The sequence below is a fragment of the Trachemys scripta genome, chromosome 12 (genome assembly GCF_013100865.1).
Source record: "Trachemys scripta elegans isolate TJP31775 chromosome 12, CAS_Tse_1.0, whole genome shotgun sequence".
NCBI classification, from domain to species: domain Eukaryota; kingdom Metazoa; phylum Chordata; order Testudines; family Emydidae; genus Trachemys; species Trachemys scripta.
Genome location: NC_048309.1, coordinates 32,040,845 through 32,057,899, shown reverse-complemented (window position 1 = coordinate 32,057,899; position 17,055 = coordinate 32,040,845). Strand labels below are relative to the sequence as shown.

General features: G+C 53.0%; 1 protein-coding gene across 1 annotated transcript in view; it reads right to left on the bottom strand.

The window, feature by feature from the left end:
- The window catches only part of LOC117886029 (fer-1-like protein 4), a 113,606-nt gene extending 99,795 nt beyond the window's left edge, over positions 1-13,811 (bottom strand). The window contains exons 1-3 of the mRNA XM_034787662.1: positions 13,780-13,811; positions 7,977-8,065; positions 5,720-5,819 (exon numbers count right to left, since the gene is read on the bottom strand). Of these exons, the coding sequence (XP_034643553.1) occupies positions 5,720-5,819; positions 7,977-8,032 (156 nt within the window). The 5' untranslated portion in view covers positions 8,033-8,065; positions 13,780-13,811. The remainder of the gene's footprint in view (positions 1-5,719; positions 5,820-7,976; positions 8,066-13,779) is intronic.
- Positions 13,812-17,055: the final 3,244 nt, after the last annotated feature.

The window sequence follows — 17,055 nt, the reverse complement described above, 5'->3', positions numbered from 1 at the left end:
TGTCTCATGGGGCAGCATGGAGCCAGCAGCCCGGAGCCCCTGGATTTCCAAGAGCTAAGCAGATCAAAGCAAGCATCTCTATCACACTGGGGAGATTTAAACTTCAAGACTCCTTATAAGAAATAGAAAGGGAGGTGGATATTTTTTGCTGTTTTTAAAATTAAATAGGCAGCTAGTATTGTTTTTAACATTATTATGAAGAACAAGTTTAAGCTTTGTTGTAATGTGCGTTGTTTGCCTGGACTGCTCAAGACCTGAATGCTTGTGTAGGAGGAACTCTGAGTTGGCTTCTTAAATACCTTCATGCTGTTTCACATCTGATACTCCCTGAAGAAACATAGGAACCTTGTCTTATAACAGGCTTATTCAAAGTGATACAAGCTACGAAAGTGAGATCTTGGAAGAGTGTTGCCATTTTCATAACGTAGTAAAAATACTGTAATAATAAATAATAATTAATAATAAATAGTGTGTAATAAGCATGGCATAAAAAAATGTATATTTCCAAGATCACTGCTTTTATAATTTATACTCGGGTAAAGGAGAAAATTCCTGAAAATATTCATTTTTAAGAGGGGGTTCGTGAGACACAACATTTTAGTGAAAGGTGTTCATAGATTGTTAAAGTTTGGGAACCACTGCTCTAACCCTTCCCTGCAGTGGTACCAAGTAGGGAGCTTAGAAACTCTGTATACTCCAGTTCCAGCCTCTGGATGTCCATTGAGACCAGTACCAAGGAGGGAGATGCCAGTACTGTTTCCACATCAGCAGGTATCAGGCAGCTACAGACCTGCTCTGCCTTTCAGTCCTGACCTCTCCTTTGGTTTCACCTCACTTCAAAATTACTTGCTTACAAAATCAGAAATAGAAATACAGAAGTGTCACAGCACACTATCACTGAAAAATTGCTTACTTTTTCATTTTGTCTGTATGAAATCTTAGTTTGTACTGACTTTGCTAGTGCTTTTTATGTAGCTTATTATAAAAGTAGGAAAATATCTAGATGAGTTGATGTATCCCCTGGAAGACCTCTGTGTACCCCAGAGGTATGCGTACCCCTGGTTGAGATCCACAGATCTATAGCCCCATCGACTGACTGAGCTGCTGAGCACTTGTTGGCACCACACCCCAATCTTCCCCTTTAACAGGCTGTGGAGGCAGGGCCAATACCAGGATCAGTATGGGGGACCTCGGTACCGGGAACCTCTGCATCACTGCTGCAGTTGACACTGCAAAAGCTTCCGTGGCGACTTTCACTGGCCTCAGCGTCAGTACCATCAGGCACTCCAGTGCTGCTACTCACTTTGGCACCGACACCGCTTCCGGCACCAGCATGCTCAGTACCAATGGTACTGCTTCCATCAGCAGTGCTGCTTCCTGACTCCTTCTGGCAATGGAGGAATCAGAGCGGTGACTCGCTCCCTGTGGTCTCGCTCCACCTTTATCTCTCGGATCCCGAGCCTCCTCTGCGTCTGAGTTGGGGTCGTCATCTTCCTGCTCTCCATCACCTGTCCAGCATCATGGGCCGTTGACGGACCGTTACAGGTACTAGAATTGGTGCATGTCTTGTGGTCAAGATGGAGGCCACTGGCCCAGCACCTACTGGCCACAAATACCTTATCCATGTCAGTGGCCTCCATGGATTCCCTGGGACACTCCTCAGTCCTGCAGGCCAGCCACCAGCAGTCCTCCCTGCGGAGCCTCCAGAGTCATCCCGTCCAGGTCCATTAGCCCTGGAACAGGATCCGGCTCTGGCCCAGTTAAGGGCCTCGTCTTCATCTCCAGACAATGCTGGCTCTTCCTTCCTTTCGGCACTGGAGAATTTTAAGACTTACCAAGATCTTTTGTGCAGTGTAGCTGCTTCTCTTGGAATCCAAGCAGAGTTCTTGCAAGATACCAACCAGAAATGAGTGGATATCCTTCAGCCATCCGCCCCAGGGAGAGTCGCCCTTCCTATCAGTGATACTCTCCTCGAAACAACTAAGGCCCTCTGGAGCGCACTGGCTTCAGAACTGTCTGCAGCTAAGCACGTGCAGAAGCACTATTTCGTTCCCACGCAGGGATTTGAGAGGTTTTATTTCCCTCTGGCCCCAAATTCCCTAGTCGTAACTGCGATGAATAACATAACCCAGCAGGGCAGGGTCAAGTCCACCTCCAAGGACAGGGACTTTAAATGATTGGACCTCAGAGGCAGAAGATTTACACCTCCTCTTCCTTACAGATGCAAATTGCTAACCAGCAAGTCTCACTGTCCCAGCACTATTTCATCACTTGCCGAGCTGTGTCAAAGTTCGCAGTCTAGCTGGCCAAGGCCTCCCAAGAGGAATTTCAGGCATTTGTCACTGAGGGCTGCTTGGTGGCTAGGGTATGTCTATACTACCCACCCGATTGGCTGACCGCAATCGATCCAGCAGGGGTTGATTTATCATGTCTAGTCTAGACACGATAAATCGACCCCCGAGCACTCTCCCGTCGACTCCTGTACTCCACTGCCACCAGTGTAGACCAGGCCCTAAGACGTCCTTGCAGTCCACGCTACATATCACGGGCACCTTGGCCACTGTGAGGACAGCTTCCTGTCTAAACAATTCGCACATTGCCCCCGATGTCCAACAAGCCATTGAGGATTAGTCCTTCAATAGCCAAATGCTATTTTCAGACGAGATGCTGCACTTCTTCAGGGACTCCAGGGCTACCCTTTGATCCTTGGGGTGTGCACGCTGGTGGCATTCAACAGCAACAGCAGTATCGTTCGCAGTGCACGTTTGCTCAGCCCTATCCTCATCTGAGGCAACGGGACGACCCAAGAAAGAAGGATAGAGCCCAAAGGAGAAAGCAGTAAGCTTCAGGGTTCGGACAGTCCACACACACGCCCCTGGCACCCCCCAAGCGTCCATTTTGACTCCTTGGTCCAGAGCATTGTTCCAGTCGTTGCCTCTCCCAGTACCGCAGTGGTGGGAAACTTGTGGCCCCGGGCGGCCCATCAAGGTAAACTGATTGCAGGCTGTGAGACATTTTGTGGACATTGACCGTCCACAGGTATGGTCCCCCACAGCTCCCATTGGCTGGGAACAGCGAACTGCGGCCACTGGGAGCTGTGTGGGGCTGTGCCTGCGGACAGTCAATGCCCGCAAAATGTCTCGCAGCCCACAATCAGCTTACTCTAATGGGCCGCATGCCATTCACCAGCTTTGCCTCAGTCTGTAGTCTCAGTCTGCCATGACAGTTTGGACATGTCGGAGGCCCTTGGGCTACGTGTCCACTTGCCTGCAGGTGGTCCAGTTTGCAAGCTTGCGCTTTCGCCCCCTTCAAATATGGCTCAGGACGGCCTCATTCCATATCAACGAGCTAGAGCTTCGGGCCATCTCCAGAGCATGCTGCGCTTTTCAGGACCATATCAGAGACTCAGTGGTTCACATATTCACTGACAATACGATTGCGATGTACTATGTGATCAAACAGGGGGAGCACACTCCAGGTTGCTCCGCCTAGAGGCGAGCAGGCTGTGGCTGTTCTGTTTCGAGAGAACATCACTCCGATAGCTGTTCACTTGCCCGGGGCTCAGAATCATCTCGCAGACCATCTCAGCAGGTATTTACCCCTGAGTCATGACAATCTAGTTTGCCATACAGCAAGTGCTAGGAGAGATTTCCCACCTTTATGCAATAGGCCTTTCCCAAGTCCAGAGTAACTGTTTAGCACCGGCTGAGGGGACCTGCCAGTCAGGATTGAATGAAAAATGAATGAGCTAATCTCAAGACATGTGAGCTTAACGTAGCTTTCAACTTCAGTGGGGGAAATCCTGCTCCTCTGCAGCACTGTGTGTTGTGGAGTGGCAGCTGGTGTTCCACAATTGGGTTTCCAATCTAAGTGCTATTTTACTCCACAACGCAACCACAATTGACCCAAAAAGTTATATCGGCCTCCAAATTGTTATGTTAGCCCTGGGACTGAGGTAGAATCTCCCTGCTAAGCTAGAAGTGAATTGGACAAGGGGTTCATGGATAATGGCTCCAGAACACCATGTTAAATGCAGTTCCAGCAGTGTAACTTCATTTTTATCATTTGTAACAAAAAAAGCAGGAAGGAGAAGAGAAATCCAACCACTGGGGTCCTTCTCTGGGTCCCCTTCCTCAGATCCAGGGACAGCCCCAAAACGTAGCTAACGAATGCAAAATTACAAATTGTGTTAACATTTTCCACTGTGGTGAGCTTAGTCCAGGATGCAGGGCCGGCGCAACCCATTAGGCGACCTAGGCAGTCGCCTAGGGCACTACAATTTGGGGGGCGGCGACCGCGGCGGTATTTTGGCGGCGGGACCTTCCGCCGCCTAGGGCGGCAGAAAAGCTGGCAGCACTCCTGCCAGGATGCCCAAAGGCTGCTGGGAAGCTGAGATTCCATGTAGTATGGAGGCTCAGTGGGGGCCACCACCACACCCCTGAGCCTGAGGCTTGCTGGGAGCTCGGCCCACCCTGGAGCCGTAGAAGCCAACACCGATCCCCATAAGCCTTAGCAGGCTACTTAGTCCCCAGGAAACCATTCTGAATGCTCCCACATCTGGCAGGCAGACAGGCAGAGAGATGTGCTTCAAAGAACTTCCCAGTGTCTGCCTCTGCTGCTGCCTCATCATTTTATATTTGCTCCCACACTCCATGATACCTCCCAGCTTCTCCCCAGCCACTTCTCTGATTGGGCTGCCCACATTCCAGCCTGCCAGTCGCTAACGAATACCTTCGCTAACACCTTGGCAGTGCTCCCAGCTCGAAACTGACACATTCATAAACCCTCTCTGTGTTTGCTTTGTAATTGCTCCTGTTTCTAATTCACCTTCCGTCTAGTACCTTTTAGGCCCCCTGGCTCCCAGAACACATGGTCTATCTCAGTCAGACCCAGAATGAAAATGGACAGAATTCCCACTTTTCTAATTCTTTCAATCAAAATAATTTTCTATTACAATTTTGTACCCGTTTCTATTTTTAAAAACGAACAGCCAGTCCTCAGCTGGCATAAACTGGTGTTGACTTACATCAGATGAGGGGCTAGCCTCTGGCCTTGGATTCAGTGACATCGTCATCTCCACACAGCTCTGCCTCTCTCTCCTTAACTCAGATCCCAGTCCTCTGACCTGCTTGGCCAGGCTGTCAAGTAAGAGCTCATAACCCTGGGCTATGGTTCAGCTTTAAGCAAATTCAAGGATTTACACACACTCGGGCCTATTTAGTATCAACTAATATGATAGATTGTCAATGTGAAAACTAATGAGCCTCAAAAAAGCCATATGTCAGCAAGAGCAACAGGAAATGTCTGGGATGACCTCAGTTCAGATCATAGGACAGCACGGTAGAGTAGCCTCTAGCAACGTCTCATTACAACTGTTATTTGGTGCATATTCACACAGAAAAATGTCCTAGTCAATAGGCTTGGAAAAGACTCCACAAGGCCATATCAAGCCCAGCATTCTGCAGGACTTCTCACTACCTCATTCCCAATAATGTCTTGTCTAAACAGTTCTTGATCTCTGACAGGATGAGGCCTTAACCAAGTTACACAGAGTTGCTGGATATTTTCTGATATGAGGAAATCAGAGTATGGGAGAGCAGGAAAAACTTGAACAAGTCAGACATTTGTTGGCTGTGCACCTGGGACCCTTCTGGTGTCCTGGTGCTCTCTCCTTTGGTGCTTTCCATCTAACCAATGCTACAGTAACCACATGCCTTACCCCAGTGATGCTGTGGTTCTTGTCAACGAGGGCCTCTCTTAGGGTCAGGCGTCCAGATGTCACTAGGTGCTGAAGGCTGATGACTAAGGTACCAAGCAGTCTACAACAAAACAACAGTCAGAGAGGAAATATTCTGTTATGGTTTCAGTCTCAGCTAGTTATCAGAGCAGAGAAGGTAGCTCACGGCACAGTCTCCACCCTGATAACTCACATCATGGCTATGTATATAATATTGCCAAAGTATTTCCTGCAGGTCTGTTAGTATATAGGCCTGTTTGATAGCCTGAGATAGAATTTTGGGTTTGACTTTTGATACTCTTATATCTTATACTAATATGTGTGAACAAAGAACAAAGATACTGTGGGCTTGTCTTCACTACCCGCCCAGATCGGCGGGTAGAAATCGATCTCTCGGGGATCGATTTATCGCGTCTCGTCGGGACGCGATAATCGATTCCCGAATCGACGCGCGTACTCCACCAGCCCAGGTAGGAGTAAGCACCGTCGACGGGGGAGCCGCAGTGGTCGATTTGCCGCCGTCCTCACAGTGGGGTAAGTCGGATCAGAGACATCGAATTCAGCTATGCTATTCCCGTAGCTGAATTTGCGTATCTGAAATTGATCCCCCCCCCGTAGTGTAAACATAGCCTAAGTGTTCCATCTGCTCACAAGCAGATGGGGTGAAAAGAGATAAGGTAAAGACATTACAGGGATGTTGTGATTATCTCAGAACCAAACATTACAAAACGAGGAACAGTAGCTGTTAAGGCCAGATGGGACCACCATGATCTAGTCTGACCTCCGGCACAGCACAGGCCTGAGAACTTCCCCCAGAGGTTCCTGCAGCCGTCTAATGCCTTGTGGTTGAGCTAGAGCAGATTTTTTTTTAAAAAATCTCCAATCTGACGGTGACAGAGAATCCATCACATACTTGGCCGGCTGTTCCAGTGGCTAATTACCCTTGCTGGTGAACACTTGTGCCTTATTTCTAGCCTGAATTTTTCTAGCTTCAGCTTCCAGACACTGGATCTTGTTATGCCTTTTTTTTCTAGATTAAAGAGCTCCCTGATATCAGAAATCTTCTCTCTTTGCAGATACTTAGAGACCATGATCACACCATCTCTTAACCTTCTCTTCCTAAGTTTCTCACTGTAAGGCAGATTTTCCAGGCCTCGGGTTATTCTTCTAGCTCTTTTCTGAGCCCTTTCCAATGTGTCAACATTATTTTTGAACAGCAGAACTGTGGCAGTATCCAGTAATGGTCTCGCCAAAAATGTTGTAAATAGAGGTCATTACCACCTCCCTGATCCTTCTCAATATTCTCCTTCTTATACAGCCAAGGATAGGGTGACCAGATGTCCCGATTTTATAGGGACAGTCCCGATTTTTGGGTCTTTTTCTTATATAGGCTCCTATTACCCCCCACTCCCTGTCCCGATTTTTCACATTTGCTGTCTGGTCACCCTAGCCAAGGATCACATTTGCCCTTTTAGTTACAGCATCTCATGGGGACTCATGTTCTGTTAATTATCCACCATGATCCCTAAGTCCTTTTCAGAGTCACTGCCTTCCAGATAGTCCCCCATCCTGTAAGCATGACCTATGTTCTTTGCTCCTAGATGTATGATCTTATATTTGGCTGATTTATAAACTGCATGTTGTTTGAATGAGCCCAGGTTACCAAGCAATCCAGATTAGTCCATATAACTGATCTGCCTCCATTATTACATACCACTCTGCCAGTATTTGTGTCATCTGCCAATTTTACCAGCAATGATTTTATGTTTTCTTTCTGATCATAAAGATAGTCAAGAGCATTGGGCCAAGAACAAGACCCCTTTAGAAACCCCTCCGGGAGATAATTCCCTATTTACAATTGCATTTTAAGATCTATCAGTTAGTCAATTATTAATCCATTCAATATGTGCTACATTGATTTTGTACCATGTTAAGTTTTTAATCAGATCGTTGTGCAGTACTAAGCCCAGCGCCTTACAGAAGTCGAGGTATATGACATCGCCAGGGTGCCTCTCTCAACCAAACCGGCAATCTCAGAAAAAAAAATCAAGTTTGTTGACAAGACCTATGTTCCCTAAAACATACACACACTCACTGGCGTTATGTTTTCATCCTTTCCGTCTTTCCTGATTGCATCCCATATCAGGTTTTGCATGATTTTGCCCGGGCTCAATGTCAGGTGAACCAGCCTCTAGTTACCCAGGTCATCCAGTTTATCCTTATGCCTACAAGAACCTACCTGTTACTGAAAACTTTACTGCAGTTGTAAACTTTAACTAGCAGCATCTCTTCCATAATGAGCTTCCCATAATGTGGCCAGCGAAAGAGCTAAAAACAAACACAAACATACAGTGAATTTTTAGAGTTTCTGCAGCACCTCACAGCCACAGGGGATCCCACTAATTCTCAATTTGTCCCCATTCCCTAGGGCTATTTTCCTCCTAACACTCACCCTCTAGTGAGAGATTCTGTAATAAACCCCTGGATGAGTGAGAACATACACACCATTGGCTTCACCGCCACAAGATTTTCTTTGGGGCAGAGCCTGAGATGCTCCTGGGACTCGAGCTGTTTGCCTCGTCTAGCTAAGCCCTAGGACATGGAGACCCCGTGTGTTCCAAGTGAGAGCTGGGACACCCACTGCCTTCCCCCCCTCACCCTTCCACTGGGCGTGAGGCCTGTCAAAGGACAGCTAGTGGGGGGCGGGGCTACAAAATAAAATTAACAACATTGCTAAAATAGAAATTGCAAAATAAGCCCAACTCCATCCAGCAGCCAAGAGCAGAAAAGGAGAGGTGAGCCAATTGGAGGACGAGCCTGGGCACCTGGCCCCCAGCACTGCCCCAGGGCCCTGCAGTGCTAGGCATGGGCCAGGGGGGCAGAGGAGGAAGCCTGACTATTCTGGGCATGGGACATTCTCCCTGTTTAGGTCTCAAGTCTCCTGTTCCCACGGTTTTGCTGGAGGTCTAGTTGGAAGACACAGGGAAGTGAACCGGGACTTCTTTAGCCTTATTGGAAAGGGCTGGGTGCTGAGTGCTGAACAGAGCTTTCCTTCACACTGTTTATTCAGGCACTTGAATTAAACAGGCAATAACAAAACCAAATTCAGTTCAAAGTGTTTCAAATACTAGGCCTAAAGCTCTCTTTCTCTCCACCGCTTAGCTGTGCTTGCTTAGTGTCTCGGATTTCATAAGCCTTCCAGCTCTCAGTCAGCCCTGGAGTCTACCAGGGGGTGAGACCTGAATTCCCAATGTAAAAACAAGCAGAATACCCCCTTTGGCTGAAACTTCCTCCCCTTTAAACCCTAAAACAGGGTGTGCACCCATTTCCCCACCTCCCCTTGTCGGTCACCGTCACCCCGAACGTGCCCCAGGTCCTAGCAGTGACGCTTCTGGGACTCAGCCCTGGGCAGGGCTTTCTGGCCACTCCTGTCTATATTTAGCATTACTCCCTTCCGCATTTTCAGTTTCTTGATAACAAACACTGGAGAGGTGGGAGGGAAGTAATGTTCAGTACAAACAGGAGCAGCCAGAAAGCCCTGCCAAGGGACTCCAGCTGTACTGAGAACGTGGCCCAGGCCCCTGGGGGCTTTCCCGCTAAGTGCCACAGCGCAGCGCTGTGCTGGGCATGAGAGGGCAGCCCACACAGACAGGGTATGGGAGCCTGTTCCCCAGCCTGGGGCCTGCTGCCCTGTGCGCCTTGCTTCCCTCTGTGCGCCCCCAGGGCAATGCACAGCTTCTAAAGCAGCTGGTTTCCTGCCACCCTCTGACGCTCTGGGCCAGCTGGACTCCCCAGCCCGGGCAGGAGGCTGCATTGCACCACTCCCCACACCTGACAGCCAGATTTGGGGCGCTCTCACCAGGGAGCCTCAGCCTCCCGCAGAACCAGGGAAATAGGGAGTCGCTCTCACCACGAACAGGCCAACTCATGCGCTCAGCGAGCCTGCTCCAGCCACAGACTGAAAAGGCTCGCTGGGCCCATCCCTACTAGAGGTGTGTGGGCAGAGCCGGCGCCCCACCTCCAGGCACCCCTCGCAGCACAGAGACCTGGGTGAGGAGAGGGTGGAGCACCGGGGGCCAGAGCCGCCTCTGTGATCCCAGCTCTCCGGGCACTGGGCAGGTGGGTGTGAAACAACCCCCAAGAAAGGGAGAACCTTACCCTAAGGAGCCAGGCACCTTGGGCTGCCCCTGCCAAGGGCAGCTGTGCGGCCTGTAACATCCATGGACCTCACCTGCCGTTTCCCCTCCTCCCCCCGGCCCTCCCCCCCCATCCCCCCCCCCACCCCCCCCCCCCCCCCTCCCCCCCCCCCCCAGCCACTCCTTGCTCCCCATCTCCTCCCCCTGGCCCTCACTCCCCATCCCCCCCAGACACCCCTCGCTCCCCATCTCCTCCCCCCCAGCCATCCCTCACAATTAACCAGCCCAAGTCCCAAGAGCTGAAGCCAGCCAACAGGGTCAGCTGCAGGCGCCTTATTGCAGTGTAGGCAGAACCTACAAGGCCTAACTACCTATGAAAATCTGGCCCTTGGGTACTAGAAACCCTGTGCTTATCGAAGTCAGCGGGTGCTTCCCTCCACACCTTCCTCCAAGAGTCACCATGTCAGCGTTAATGACTGTGCTGTGAACCTGCAGGGAGGAGGACACGTTCCTTCCTTCACACCCCTCCAACGGCCCAGTGAGACAGCAACACCCCTCAGACAGTCCCCCTTGCTTCATCTTGCAAGTAGCACTGGTCTCTGGGGGTGCGTCTGCCGGGGGACACAGCAGCCGGGCTGGCAGGGCTGGAGCTGGCGCATTGCGGCTCTGGCACAGGCTCAGGCTGACCCCCTGAATTCAAACCACCCAACCCCAAGCTCGGGTGGGCTGGAGAGCCTGAGCAGCCACGGGGGCCACAAAAGCCACACTGTTGGGTGTAGCAGGCTAGTCCAGAGCTAGAGTCATCAGCGAACTCAGCCACGGGAGAGTCAGGCTCAAGTGCTGCTCCACACCCCGAGGAAGAACTCGGTGTAGTTCAAAACCTTGTCTGTCTCACCAACAGGAGTCGGCCCAATAGATTTTTGTATTACCTCCCGCTCCCCTTTATCTCTCTGATATCCTGAGACCGACACAGCATGCCCCAAATCGGGCCCAGTAAGGACTCAAATCTACGTCTCCCACATCCCAGGTGGGTGGCCAAACCGGTGGGCTGTTGGCTACACCCACAACTGTGTTTTGTGCCAGGCCCAATCCAGGAGCCATGCTCTGAGCACACCCACGGGCACTGGAATCCCACCTGGGCTCAGACATGAGCTAGGACGCTAGTTAGCTATGGGGCAGTATCAGACTGTGCACATGTCACCGGGGGAAGTGCTGCCATCTCAGCGATTCGAGGTGCCTAACGGGCGAGGCAGCAGCTGACCAGGCACTTAAAGAGGCAGTTAGGCACTGAAATCCTCTTTATGAATCCAGCCCTAGCTCCCTCAGACTTCCCAGGCATGAATCATTCTTCCCCGCCACATGAGGCCAGAGAAAGAATCCCCCCTCCCCGAGACTGCTGGGGAGGCCAGATTAAGCTATGCTTTGACATAACCACTGGGCTACGTTTTCCCAGACTTCCGGAGGAGCTGGAGTAACAAGGTTAATATTTAATAGCTTTTGCTTTTGATTTCAGTTTCTTTATGTTGAATTCCTAGAGCGAACCTTCCATGGTTAGTCTGTTGTGGACAATCCTGACTGACACCCTGTCCACTGGCTGAAGGGAGGTATTGAGGGGGTGTCATTGCTGGTCATGGACAGAGTGAGCAAAATAACCATCACAGAATCTTAAGCAGGGAACAAATCCCCTCTCCCTGAGTCATGCCTGCCAGACCAGGAGTCTGAGGGTGAGTCTACACTACAATGAAACACCTCAGCTAGCGTGTATCAGCTGACACGGGCTCACGGGGCTTGGGCTACCGGGCTGTAAAACTGCAGTGTAGACAACTAGGCTCAGGCTGTAGCCCAGGCTCTGGGACTCCACGAGAGGGGACAGAGTTCTGTGAAAAGTGCAACAAATGGTTGGGCATATCAGCCAGGCACAGCTAGCCTACAGCTCAACCACTGGGAGTTTATGGAAGGGCAGGTCACCTCCAACAACCCTCTGCTCACAGACAAGCTGCCAGAGTTCAGTCCAGTGGCGACAGTTCTATTCTGTTTTCCAGAACTAATGCAAAGGCACACGCCTCCCTACTGTCTGTATACTTCAAATTCTGTGTCCCGCATGCACGCAGAATGCATGTCCCCACAGATTTCTTTGCTTCCCTGCAGAAAAAAGGCTTTCTAACAGGGAAGCAAAGAGAAGCCACAAGAGCAGTCATGCGCCCCTCCCCAGCAGCGTAGACATGGTGTTTCAGGCACTTGGAGCAGCCAGTGGAGAGGTAAATCACCATGGTGGGAGGGAGGCTGGGGATGCCTTGGCCAGTGGCTCCCACCCTGCACTGGGCTCAGCTGCTAGTCCTGGCTCGGCTGGGGAGGATGGGACTTCCTCTTCCCCTGCAAGGGGCAGCTGGGCTCAGGACAGACCTACCCCAGAAACTTACCAGGGCTGCAGGAAGCTCTGCACCTCCCCCCCCCACACACACACACTTCCTTCACCCATTGCTCTTCAGCCACAGGGGGAGGGGTAACGATATTGGGAGCTGCTCAGACCCCTCTGCCAAGCCTCACCCCCCTGCACCAGGAACCTCTCACCAAGCCCCCCAAACCCTCACCATACCAAGCCTCACCCCCTGCATCCAGACCCCTGCCAATCCCATCCCCCCTGCATCTGGACCTCCACCCCTGCACTGAAACCCCCACCCCGATGAGTTTCACCCCCCTACACCTGGACTACCCCAACAAGCCCCCGCAACTCAACCCTTATTCCACTGAGCCACAACATAGCTGCACTTGAACCCCCACCGCATCAAGCCCCACTCCCCCAGTACCCAGACCTCCCCGCCAAGCCCCATTCTACCCTCACTCAGACACCCCTGCTGACCACAACCACCTTCACCTGCATCCTCCTGCAGAGTCCCCCACATTGCCCCTGCATCTGGAACCACTCAATGAGCCCCTGTTCATCCAGATCCCCCACACACACAGACCCCCCACTGAGCTGCCCACACCCCATACAGAACCCTCTCACCCCACACCTGGATCTCCCCACACTAAGCCCCTCCATGCTTGGATCCTGTCAGGCAGAACCTACTTGCTCCACACCTGGTGCATCTGGCACGGAGGGACAGGGCCTTGGGGTATTTCTGGGGCAGGCCTGGCCCTTGTGCTGGGTCGGATGCAGCCTCACCACCGAGTCCCTGTCCCAGGGGAGAAAGAGGGGGGGAGATGCAGGGTGATCTCCCACCTCTGTGCAGACAGTGGCCTGTGCTCCCCACTGCCATGCTGGAGCCTCCACATTTATTTATTGACAAATAAAATTTGCAGAATTTTAAGATATTGTGCACAGAAATTTATTTTTCTTTGGCACAGAATTCCCTCGGGAGAATTCACTTCCTGGCCGAGACTCTTGTGTAGTTCTGCTATGCTCCTTCAACCAGCGGCGGTGGTCCACCCCAGAAGTCTGGGGTGAACTGATTTCTCTATTTATAGCTTCTAAGTGACTTGGGATCTTTTCTCTGGAAACGCCATTGCTTTAGAACAGCAGCTGGGCTGGTGCTGAGGTTGAGAAGCTGCACCTCTTTGCCAAGCCCACGACATTCTTTTGTGTCTGGTCATTTTCTTTTACAAAAATCCTTTGAATGATAACTGACACCCCCACCCCCGCAACCCCATCTCCACCCTGCTCCAGGACTCCCCGGGCCTGAGGTTGCAATGAGGGGCCTAAGGACTGACTGGAGCTGAACCCTTCTCAGCCATTTGCTTCATTTCCGAACCCCAAGACAGCAGGACCGAGTCAGGCTTCTTATGGATCTAGCTCATCTGGTCACCCAAGAACAGCCCTCAGGGCGAGCCTGGGCAGGGCTTCACCCAGGATGTGAAGAGACAGCGCAGCCCAGCCCCACTCACTGCTGTCCCATGCTCCCTTACCTCTCCAAAGACAGCTTCCTGGCCACAGCGAACCTTCTTCGTCTTCTGAGTAAACCCTGGGGAACAACACACACAGAATGTTAAGACAATGGTCAGATGCAGGGGTTCCTCCTCCTGGTTCTGGGCCCCGACTGCCTGGAAAGACAAAATCTGCCAGCTGGGAGGCCAGAACATCTAGCTATGCCAAATCTATGCCTAATTCATTAAGGGCCCAATGCTGGACGTTGGGGTGCTCAGCACATCTCAGGACTGGGTCTCGTTCATTTCAGCTTTCCCAGGCTGCAGCAAGTGGGTATTGGCTAGTGTGTGGGGACCCAGGGACTCTGCTGGAGCTGCAGCTCCCCTCCTCCATCTCCCAGCAAAGGGAACCATGGCAGATTCGTTACCAGGGGTGTTTCCCTGCCATCACCTCCCTTCAGAACTAAGCTGATCCTGATCACTCCCACCTGGTCCCTGGGCCCCCACAGCCCATATTAAGTGAGCTCCCCAATGGTGCTGCTGTGCAGGAAAGCCCATAGATGAGACACAGGATCCATTGGCTCCCCTGGTGCAACAGGAGTCCATTATGATTAAAAGGTTTCCAAATGGCTCTGGGTTGCTGTGCGGTGCTGTGCTCAGACACTGCAGTGCCCAGGCCTACAGAATTGCCTGCAGAGAGAGAGGGCGAATGCTGGGACTGGCACAAGACGGGCTGCAGAGAACAAGTCATGAGGCACAGGCAGGGGTTCAATTCACGCGGAGCTCCAGTAAATATTTTCAAATCCGCAGGGCAGAAGCCCCGAGCTCCAGCACCCCCCATAGGCCAAATGCCTTCAGCCCCAGGGCTGCAGGAAATACTGTATGAGAATTTAAGCACTGGGCACAGGACTTGTCTGCGCTAATGAAGTCAATGTAAGTTAAGTCGGTGTACAGCCGCTGCAGTAATTACAGTGGTACTTCATGTCCCCATTACTCTCCTTCTTTTCCATCCTTGCCAGGAGCTTTCACGACTGAAGTGGGGCATTGTGGGGCACTGACAGCTGGAACCCTGGGGCTGACAGCCTCAGCTATAGGCACGGGGCTCACATCTGCCGCCCCCCCAGCTGTCAGGCAGGTGCAGGCTCACAGCTGGCCTCCCTTCTCCAGCCCTGTGCTAGCAGTGTGAGCTGTGAGCCAGCATGGGCTCATTTCACAGCAGGGAGCCTACCAGCAGTGAAATTGACATTCTTGTCAGTTTCATAGCTGCTGTTATTTCACATCAGGGCTCTGGCTCCAGCTGCCAGCCTGTAGGGGGCTCACAGCTGGAGCCCCCTGCCCACCTCAGGGCTGACTGCCAACAGCCAGTGGAAGTAATGCAGTGTCTATACTGACACTGTGTTGCCCTAACCACATCAACGATAGTGCTGTGCCTCTCACCATAGGTCGGTGTAGCGGGGGCCTTAGGTCGGCAGAGGCAGCATTGAGGTGTGGACACTGACGTAAGCAGCCTTATGTCGACCTAACTCTTTGCAGTAGGGCAGAGGGATACAGCCTTCTGGAAGGGGGAAGAAAGTGTCGGGGGGCTGAGGCAGGGAGATGAGACCGGCTGGGAGAGGGAAGAAAGGGGGGCTGGCAGGGAGATGAGACCTGCTGGGGGAAGGGTGCAGGCTGCTGTTAGCGACACGCCCTGCCAGGGAAGTGGATACGGGCTGTTGCAGGGAGATGGTGTGCTGGCTCCTCTCCTCTCTGGCTGAACCACTGCCGGGGGCTGTATAGCGCCGAAGCCAGTTGGGAGAAAACAGCACAATCTGCAGAATCTCTCACCCCGAGCCCAGCCGCGCCAAAACTAACGCTGAGTCCAAGGCGCTGGCACGGAACAGAAAAGAAGCAAGATCCCTGCCCAAAGCCCCAGCCATGGTACAAAGGGCCCCTCACCAAACCCCGGGCTGCTGACGTTCAGCGGCAGGTGGGATTGAGACCCAGAGCAGTGAGGAGACAGCCTGGGAGCACGAGGCTCTGGGAGAGGAGAGGGAACCAGGCAGTGCAGCATCCTGGGCAGAGGGCAGAAGATAGAAACTGGCCAGGCCCCGTCATAGACCTCTGCACATCGCCTACCGACCCCACTGCACACTGGCTCCCGGGGGCCTCCCCCCGGCACGGACCAACATCCTCCCCTTCCCTCTCCCCCCGCACACCGGACACCCCACTGGCTACCAACTCCCCCTGCGCACCGGCACCCAGCCCCCCCCCGGCTACCAACCCCCCCGCGTCCTGGCACCCAGCCCCCCTACCACCTCCCCGCCCTGCACACCGGCACCCAGCCCCCCTACCACCTCCCCGCCCTGCACACCGGCACCCAGACTCCCTCCCCCGGCTACCAACCCCCAAGTGTCCCGGCACCCAGACCCCCCGCCCAGCCACCAATCCTCCCTGTGGACCGGCACCCAGACCCCACATCTACCAACCCCCCCGCGCACCGGCCCCCAGACCCCCGGACCCGGCTCGCTTGCGCCCCGCGCGGGGCTCTGTCCGCCCGACCCCCGCGTCGCACCTCGGAAGCTGAGCTGCACCTGCCGCTCCCCGGCCCCCGGCAGCTGGGTGACCCGCTTCACGCTGACACTCAGCGCCATGCTGCTGCCGCCGGCCCCAGCCCCGGCCCCGACCCCGGCCCGCTCCTGTGCTGCGCTGCGCCCGGCCGGTCCCGGCCCGGTCCCTCTGACTCACCGCCGGGACGCGCCCAGCAGGTTGCGCCGCCTGCTCCCCACCCGGAAAGTACACATGGCCCTGCCCTGCCTGCCCCTCGCCCGCGGCCACCTGCCCCTGGCAGCCTGCACTCACCCCAGCTGCCCTTCGCAGCCTGCACTCCCCCCAGCTGCCCCTCGCCCCCCCCCCCCCCCCCCCTCCCCCCACTCCCTGCACACACCCCCAGCACCTCCGCACTCCAACATTCACCCCAGCACCCTGCACGCTCCCCTACACCCTGCACTCCCACACTCACTCTGGCATGCCAACACTTCCCCCCCCCCCCCCCGCCCCCCCCCCCCCCCCCGCACTCCTCCCACTCTAGGGCAGATCTTGTAGAAAAACATTTTGAATGAAAAATTGACAGTGATGGAGAATCCACCATGACACTTGATAAATTGTTCCAATGGTTAGTTACTCTGACTGTTAAAAATGTACACCTTATTTCTAGTCTGAATGTGTCTAGTTTCAATTTCCAGCCATTGGACCGGGTTAGACCTTTCTCTGCTGGATTAAAGAGCCCATTATTAAATATTTGTTCCCTTCTCTTTGTTAAGTTAAAAGATTGAGCTCTTT